Genomic DNA, 10,055 nt, shown 5'->3' on the forward strand with positions numbered 1-10,055 from the left:
GTTACTTGTTTACACTTAATATTATTAATTTATTTAAGTCTATCGTTCACCTGTGATGTCCCAACATAGCAGTAGTTAGGGCATATTTTGGGATGTGGGTGCAATTTTGCACTTTGCAAAATGTTTTTTCACTCATTGTTATTTTTTAATTTTTAATATATGTGCCTAAGAAAAATATAACCTTAATTAGGTAAAATCTTGAGATACTGAGGGTGACCTTGCTCTAAAACCTCACCCCTTGGCCTTTTTATGTTAAAAATTTAATTGTATCAATGCCCCATAATAGAAGTAATCTGACCAAGTTTGGTAAAAATCGGTCCACTAGTTCTGAAGATATAAGGTGATTAAGTGGCCAACATCGAACACACATGTACATACGAATATTAACATCCGAAAAATTTCCATCTGGTTTTTTTTCTGTTCCTTAGGTGTCAAAATGTCAAGATTCTGTGAAAACTGCATATGCTCAAATTGGACCAATTACATTACTTTCCTTTCTAGAGTTTATAGCACTGCTATAGCATTATCTAGATGGGAAAGTAAAAAATTATGAATAGATTTATGGTCACAGTTTTTTGCTTAGTTTAATACCAATTCTGACAGTGTAAATTCAGGACAAGAAATTATAGTTAATTTAAGTGAATGTTGGACAACAAACATTGTTTCAAATAGCTGTCTGAACCATTAGACTTTAAAGTTATAAAGTTCACCAGGATCCCCAATTTTTGTGTGCAAATATATGTAAGCCAATACAGACTTACTACATTGTTTTCTTTGTAAAAAAAACTCTCCAGTGAAAATTCCCAAGCGTTTTTTTATCTATCCAGGAATGTATCTGAGTACATCCCGTAATACTGATATTTTTTAAAAAGTAAATGAACCTTGGTTAGGTGTAGATTTTGATTTTCAGATCTCTTTTTCTGGCAAGATTCTGCTATTACATATTTAGATTGTGAATTTCATAGAATTCTGTCCTGGTAGTTCTCTTCTCTAAGATAGATATAAAAGATTACTTCCCCATTATTATTAATTATAAATTAGTGATTAATCATTCTATGTCAGTTATGCATTTTATGTATTGTAAACATTTTCATATCTTACGTATGTAGATCTAGTGTTATATAACAAATTTTTTACATTAACTTTAGACTACTATTTTCTTTGAAGAATGAAATTAAATTATATGCTTATTGAGACTGTTTGTATTAATGTATGCTTAGTTGAGTAAAAACTTATGGTTTTATTTAAAATGACATCAAAATCTTTTTTGTAATTTTGAATTTTTTTAGGTATATCAAATTTTAACTGTGCCTTATTATTTATTTGGTAGTATTCATACAATCATTGCCATGCGCATCATTTCCAATCAGTTGTCTTGATGTGCCAAAGATCCTGATGTCAAATTGAATTTGAATGTCCCTCTTAACAAGAACACTAAAATCGTATGCACTGTTCTAGAACTTGAAATTGAAACTGAACAAAAACCAGAAATTACTGCTTTAGTAGTTTCTTTGATTAAAACTGGATAAATAGTTGAACTAATTAATTAAAGCTTGTCAATTAATTCAGTGAAATGTCAGTTAAATTTTTCATATGATTGTTGCTGACCAAATTCTACTTTTTTTTTTATAAGACAACTTATATATTTTTACCATACAAATAATTTGTGGTGCTATTATAGCCTTCTATATACTCTGATGGGTTACACCTACATGTTTCAAGTTATATATTCAAACAATATTACCATTTAATGAAATGATTTGGAAAAATCTGAAAAATCTCAAGGAATAGTATCATGTAAGTGTAAATAAAATGCAACAGCAAAAGCACTGTAAATATTGTTGGGTGGAATCCCCCCCCCCCCAAACTAAATTTTGTTAATACTTTTACCGACTAAATATTATAGCAATTAATGTCATTTAAAAGTTGAAAAAACTGCAAAAAATGCAATTCTTTAAGTAAAGATGATGTTCAAAAACGTTTGTGCACTGGTGAAGTCCCATCATTGCTAATTAGTACAATGTTGTATTTGTTACTTTTAAAGTAACTTTCTTACTGAAAGTAGAATATTTTTGTTTTTTGAGCATTTAAAATATGAAGAAAAAATAAAAAATCTGCCAGATATAAAATTCGTTGACAAAAGTTCAGTTGCAAGTTATAAATTAATTAAATATTATAAATGTTGAATATTCATAATAACGGTTTCTGGATGACTGACTGGTTTCTCTGACTGAAAAACTGAAACAAAAAATGGATTTGTAAAATAAGATTTAACTAATTACATGCTGTTCATGGATAAAATAAGTGTATTAACTAAAATTTTAAACTCTTTTACAAAAAATTGAAGTAAAGAAAAAGGAAATTTTAATTCGTCAAAGTTTTGAAGTAAACACTAGTAGATAAGAGATACCTTTTATGAATTTTTTAAAGCCAAGATATCAAGTAAACTCTGGAAACATGGAAATTGATGTGAAGCATTTTCTGAAGTAAAAAGTATTTAATGGATGATTTTGTACCAAATGGAACAACATAAATTTACAAGATTACATTGAAAGACTGGGTCCATCATGCTATATAAAACAGATAATGCATCCTCTTGTCAAGCAGCTTGGTTTTCTACTTCCTTGTACAAAATAAAGAAAGTATTGTGATCGCAAGAAATTTCAGTTTTCATATTTCAATGGAAATATGCATTTTGACCATCCCTGAATCCATTTTGACTAATTTTGGCATGATGTTTGTACATATGTGACTTGTTTGAGAACTCAATCAAGTTTTGACATTTTCTAAAAAATGGATAAAATTGAATTTCAACCTGTTATAGACTATTTTGTTTTATAAGGTTAACCTTGAAGGACATTCAGAAAAGTTAATTTCATATTAAAATTCTTCCTCTTCGTTTCCAACTGCAAAAAAAGTGGGCTGCTTAATTTAAATGTGATTGTACATTCATCTAGCGATGATGAACACTCAGGACACCCAAAAACTGCTATGACAATGAAATCGTCTCAAAAACGCACAATACCATATTAAATAATCACCGGCTTAAATTATACTTGTTGGCTGACATTGCAAACATCTTGACAGACTGTGTCCATTACATTTTAAATTTTTGTGTGAAAAAGCTTTCAGCTCAGTGGGTGCACATTTATTAACAATCTTTCATAATACATTAGACTAAAGACCTCTCTGGATATTGACCTATTTAAATGCTATTTTACAGAGTCTCTTCATTTGATAACAGTAGGTGAAACATGAATTCACAATTACATGCCAGAGACCAAACAATGGGTAGAAGCAGATGAGAGTGCACCAAAGAATGTGAAAATCATTTACATCTGTGGGAAAGTCATTGCTATGGTTGTCTAAGATTCTTGTGATGTGGTGCTCATAGCTACCTGGAAAAAGACAGAACATCCTTGGAAGTAATACGCTTTACTAGACTGATTGAAGGGTGCTATGCAAGCTTAATGTCCACGTCTGGCCAAAAAGAAAGTGTAGTTTCGCCAGAATAATTTGCTGGATTTGGCTTCCAATGATTACTTCCTCTTCTCATATCTGAAGAAATGGCTTGCTTGACAAAGATTTCACTTCAAATTATAAATCAAAGCTAACACAACTGCCTATTTTGCAGATTTGGATAAATGACATTATATTGAGGATATTAGATTTTAAAGTCGTTAGTTTAAATTTATTGGATTGCAAGATGACTACAATGAAAAATAAAAATTTCTGAAAGATTTATGTTTTCTGTGTTAGCTTGAGAAATTTTTGAATGATCCTCTTGCACTAATGAGTTACTCTTAAAACTAGTGGCAGATTTTTATAAACTAATAACACAGTGAACTTAAAAAGCATTGACTATGTAAAGAAGTAATAAATTAAGTTCCAAATAAATATTTTCTAATTGTTTTTAATTTATTATACCCATACTTTCTGGTTAACCCTTGGACATTCATTTCAACATGCATAAACATCAGAAGATGAATGCACAGATTATTTATTTATTCTATAGTGAAGGTGATGATAGTTTTTTTTTTTAACAGATATAAATTATGCTTCCAGTCTACCAACATAAAAAGTAATTTTCCTATATAAAAAATTTATGCATTTTGGATGGTTATTTACTTATTTTAATAAAAATGTTAATAAATCTTATATAAACTTGTCTTATTCTTTTTTGTATTTTTTTTAGACCCGGATCTTAAGGGATCAAAGTAATCCAGATGATCGTGATATGTATTCACTTCGTGGTTAACTGTCGTAAAAAGTTTAACTATCATCTCTACGATAATAATTTAATTAAATGTACATGTTATGTCCTATATTGTGACTTGATTGAATAGTATTTATTTGTAAAATAAATAGTTATAGATAAATAATTGTAATGTTTTTAATCTCCTTGTGCCTCTACTTGTATCATAATATAAAATATTGTGACTTAATAAATAATTTAATGTTTGTTGTGTAAATTTCACTGTAGAAGAAAAGAAAGAAATGTTTTAATGTCTGTCCTAAAATGATTTTGTTTTTTAATCTACTAATTTATATATTGTAGTAGTTTCGAGTATGTAATTGTATTATTATTTGTTACCATGTTGATATCAAATATTTCTAAATAACTGTTAAATAAATAAGTTCATTCCATTTTTATATTTTGACTTACTTAACATTTTAATTACAAGATTTATTCAACAATTTTAAGAGACAAAAATGACTAGAAATATTACTTATTCAATAACAGTGAAGTATGTAACACTGTACTTTACTTATTATATTTTGCTTGTGCAACAATATTTTATTTGTTACACCATGAATAAATTTGAATATAGAGTGATAAGTTAGGGGTGGTTTCAACAGTTGCCTCCAGATCTATCTATTTCCTAGAAGGATATCTGCAGTTAAAATGTACACCAAAAAAAAAGTATTAAAATTGTTCAAGATTTTTTTTCAAATTGAAATATTTACCTATATATCAAAGCAGGAAAACTATAAGAAACTGCCCCTACAAGATTGTAAAAAGGATATTAACAATGCAAATTTTTATAAGTGGATTGAATAGTTTAAATCGGACAGAACAAATACTACTGATTTTAATCATAGTGGAAAACCGATTGAAATTTTGACTGATGCTTTGCACAATCACATTAATGATTTTTATTTGGAAGGACTGAACTTTAATAGTTTTCAGAAATTACTGAAATTTGTAGTGAGAATTTTTATACTGCCCATTCCATTATCCATGATACGTGAAATTACTGCAGTCATGTTAAAGGTGGGTTCCAAAACAGATTCAAAATCACAAAGACATCCAAATTCACATGTGTATAGAACAAAGTAATGCTTTTTTAAATCTAGTTTAATCACAGTGATGAAACTTAGATTCATCATTTTAAACCGAATCCAAACATCAAGTACAGAATGAAACATCTGAGTTCGCCCTCCAGGAAAAAATTTGAAGCCTACTCCAGTCAGAAAAGAGATGCTAATGTGTTTTAAGAATATAAAAGCCCAATTTATTATGATTAAATAATCATAATAAATGTATGTTGTTCTTCCATTTGGAAGAACAACATACATTCAACAGCGAGTGAGTACTACTGTGATAAGCTTAAAACAAAATGGAACCCACAATAAGGAGGAAACATCCTGGTTCTCTCTCAGAAGGTGTAATTCTTCTTCATGATAACACCCACACCCGTACTGGTTAAAAGTCACTGGAAATTGGGTCAAGAGGTCTGCCACATCCACCTTACAATACCAATCTCATTCCATCAGTTTTTTGTTTGGTTCTCTTAAAAGCGTTTTATGTGACAAAATTCAGCATATAGAGCAGTACAAGAATGGTCCCAACCCTTATATACTGGCATTTTACCAACAGAAATAGACCTGTATAAATTTGTTTTCGCACTGATGAAATCCTTTTTAAATTCTTACAACAGAATTTGATAAGGATTTTCTGCTCCCCACCTATATGAGGTATGTTTGACAAGTACAATTAACAAATGTGGCCGCTAGAGTGATGCATAGTGTGCACATGAATGATAGTTTTGTGCATTTAAAATGTTTTAAAACAATTGAAGGACCTGTCTACTGGGAAACCAGTAGTAATTCATCGGCTGTAAGTGGAAATAAGTGATAAAATGATTTTGAGAAACATTAACATGATGAATCATGTAATCACATTAATGGATTTAGTGCAATAAATAAATCCTCTTTACAGCCCAGACTTAGCACAAAGTTTTGAAGGCTGTTTTTTTTCAACCTCCGATCATGCGTCTAAGTAAACAAGAGATAGGCGGGAGCCAGTCTGCACGTCGTGCAATTGCACCGCCCACCCACAACCTCTGCCATTGCATCAGTCTGAGCCAAGCTGATGGGCAATAGAACATGGCTGCTACGATCAATGCTGCCACCAAGTACGAGTTGCAAAGTGTGATAATGTTTTCTGTAATCAGAAGGATGTAGTGCTGCTGAACTTCATCTCAGAATGAGCCTAGTATATGATGATGTAAACTTTATGAGTGATGGTAGTATACGGGATTGGTTGGTGTAGGAAATTTAAAGAAGGGTGAACCAACATCCATGACGAAGGTGAGCAAGGACGCAAGTCTGTCACTACTGTAAGCCTGGTTGAGTGTGTGTTGATTTTATCCGCGACAAACAGAGGTTTACGATAAAGTGAACTTTGTGCAGAAATTTCTAGGTCTTCTCTGTACAATTACAACCTTGGATACCAGAAACTGTGTACATGTTGGGTTCCAAAAATGTTAAGTGACGATCACAAAACTCAGCGAATGGAGTCAGCCTTAATGTTTCTCACACATTATGATAATGAGGCGGAAGAGTTTTTAAAGTCTATTGTTACTGGTGATGAGAGTTGGATGCAATATGACAAACCAGAAACCAAAGAACAGTCTAAGCAGTGGATGCGCACACTTCTCCAAACAAGCTGAAAAAGTTCAGATGCTGAGCAACAGGAAAACAATGGTTACAATTTATTGGGACCATAAAGGTGCCTTGTTGGTGGACTTTATGAGGCAGAAGACAATAAATAAGAAAGTTTATTGCGAATCTTTACTTCGCCTACACAGAGGGATCCAGAACAAACAATGTGGCATGATCTCATCCATGTGGTTTTGATCCACAACAATGCACGACCATCCTGTGCCAATGTGACACAAGACCTCAGATAATTCAAGTTGGAATTTTTCGACCTCCACGTAGCAATTTTCATCTCTTTTTAGAATCGAAGGCATGGTTGGATGGAGAACGCTTCACCACCAATGAAGAACTTCAGGAGGCTGTCAAGACGTACCTTACCTAACTAACAGCAAAGTTCTTTGAGGAAGGTATTCGAAAGCTGGTGTCACAATATGACAAATATCTCGATCACTTTAGCAATTATGTAGAAAAATAAGTTAGATACTACTCAATTTTGTTATGTCAGTCTGTGTTTTTTATAGCCAATCAGAGGTTGAAATAAAAAAACAACCCTCACATTTCATTTGAGAGGTTTCTTTCTGTGCTGCAAAAGAATCTGCCTTGTAAGTTCAGTAAGTTTCTTCAGATTCTATTAATTTATTTGAATGTTAGAAGTAAAGTTCATTAATACTCAAACTTTTAATTCAGAGATTACTGTGGTTAGTTTTTATTTTATTAACAAAAACAGGCCGTTGTTGCTGAACTCTTTTTATACAAGATGAATTTATTTTTAAAAAAAATTTAATTCCCAGAACCTTCCAAATGGAAAATAGAGAATACTATTATGGTGATCGGAGTATAATGAAATACTCGAAGTAACATCTGAGCTGCCAAGTGATGCAAGTATTTATTACTGTTATTACATCCATCCTTAAAGTTGTATACCTATAAATGATATATATACATATCAATTAGAAATTTGACCCATTTTTAAGTTCATTACAACAGCTTTTAACTGTAGTTCTAGAAAAATGTTAAAGATTCTGACCATTTTGACATAAACAAACACTGATTTTCATTAGAAATTGTTGGTTAACTTTAAAAGCAAGTTTGTATAAAATGGCAACTGATTATTATTTAATCTCAATCTGACCAATTTTTAGAAAGAATGTAGAATATCATTTTAACATAAAATATATCTACTAAATAAATCTTTAATATAAAAACATACATGTCTAGATTACTCTATATAACCTTAATCTTAAATCTATAATATGCTTTAATATAAAAGTAAAACTAATTAAATATACAGCTAATATATAAAATCTTTGCATTGGTTGTCTGGAAATTTTTATCCTCGCCCTCAAACTTCTAGCAAGTTGGATATACCCATCTTTTAGAATAAATAGATTTGGATTCCCACATGACAAGTTCTGAAATTTTTGATTCATTGAATTCGTATATTAATAACCACTACTTAAACTGGAAAAATTGTGTTGGTCTGTGTACTGTTAGAGCAGCAAATATTACAGGAAAACATTGCGGGATAACAAAAAGGGTTTAAATAATTGCTTCTCCTGACATATTACTCATACACTGCCAGCACTTAGCCAGAAATGTTACCCGAATTAAACGATGTTCTCCTGGAATTGACAAAAATTGTTAATTTTTTTAAGAAAAGCAGTCAACAATCGATTAGTTGTCATTCTTTATAGAGGTAAGAGCAGAACACCAACTTCTCTTACTTATCTTGATCTTTTTTGTTTGAGGGCGAAAAACATCTGGGCGTTATCATCGCCTGGTAGTTATTAGTAAAAGGGTAAAATAACTCCGAAATAATAAACCATACAAGGTGTAAACGTAATATTAATCATATAAAAATTTACTAAAACAAGCCAAGAAGGCAAAATAAAACCCAAAACTAATACCACAGACAAAGTTGATAAAATATAAAAGTTAAAATAATAGAATAAAGAAAGTATAAAAACTTACCTAACTTCGATGGGTTGTGCAAAAATCCCCTCCCTGGATAGTAAAATTAAATACATAGAATCAAATTGAAAATAAAGGTTAAAATTATTAAAAAACTCTCCTTACAGAAAAACATATATCTTGATCTTACTTCATGCAGAAGTAAGATCATGACTAATAATACTTAATTATTTTAAAATATTTCAATGTGCAACATATTAACTGGTGTTGCAGTTAATTTTGGTGTTTATTTTGCCTGCTATTCAATAACTTTTCTCATTAGTGTACTGATATATTAGAGAACTAGATAAGTTTCAATTTCTGTTCCTTGTTTAATCCATCCAGTCATTTTACAACCAAACTGTTGCTACATCTGCCTGGAAGCATAAGGAACACCTTGACCATACAAACACACAAAATAGAATATTCATAACCCTCTTTTTTTTTAAGAAAGGGGGTTAGTGGAAAAAAAAATTAATTTTATAACTACCATAATGGCAAATACTAGACAAATAATTTGTAATACTACGGAATATAATTGTGACTTGTATTACTAAACTAAAATGCAACTTAAATTAAATATGTCAATTTTCTTCCTCTATGAATCATAAGACCTTGCTGTTGGTGAGGGGGCTTGAGTGCTCAGTGATGCAGAATCGCTGGACCGAAGGTGCACACATATCGGAGAGGTATCTGTTGAGAGCCAGACTAAAGAATGATTTCTGAAACAGGGCAGCAGCTCTTTCAGTAGTTGTTAAGGGCGTAAGACTGTTTAAGTCGTCTTAAACGGCCATATCAACATCACTAAGTTCTCTGAGTACTGCGCAGCTGAAAGCAATGGAAAACTACAGCTGCTTTTTTTTCCAAGAAAATGTAGCTCTGCATTTTCATATAGCAATAATGGAGGCGCCTTCCTTGGTAAAATATTCCGGAGGTAAACTAGTTCCCTGTTTGGATCTTCGGGTGGGGACTACTAAGGAAAGGGTCACCAGAAAATTAAAAAATAACATTCTATGAGTCGGAACGTGGAATGTTAGAAGTTTAAAAAAAGTTAGTAGGTTAGAAAATTTAAAGAGGGAAATGGATAGGATAAATGTAGATGTAATGGGAATTAGTGAGGTTCGATGGAAAGAGGAAAATGACTTTTGGTCAGGTGATTT

General features: G+C 31.3%; 1 protein-coding gene across 3 annotated transcripts in view; it reads left to right on the forward strand.

The window, feature by feature from the left end:
• Mic26-27 (MICOS complex subunit 26/27) overlaps positions 1-4,382 on the forward strand; it is a 55,646-nt gene extending 51,264 nt beyond the window's left edge. For all 3 annotated transcript variants that reach the window (XM_075379758.1, XM_075379760.1, XM_075379759.1), the window contains exon 6: positions 4,196-4,382. In XM_075379758.1, coding sequence (XP_075235873.1) covers positions 4,196-4,258 — 63 coding nt within the window. In that variant the 3' untranslated portion in view covers positions 4,259-4,382. The remainder of the gene's footprint in view (positions 1-4,195) is intronic.
• Positions 4,383-10,055: the final 5,673 nt, after the last annotated feature.

The sequence above is a fragment of the Lycorma delicatula genome, chromosome 12, assembly GCF_047948215.1.
Source record: "Lycorma delicatula isolate Av1 chromosome 12, ASM4794821v1, whole genome shotgun sequence".
Lineage (NCBI taxonomy): Eukaryota > Metazoa > Arthropoda > Insecta > Hemiptera > Fulgoridae > Lycorma > Lycorma delicatula.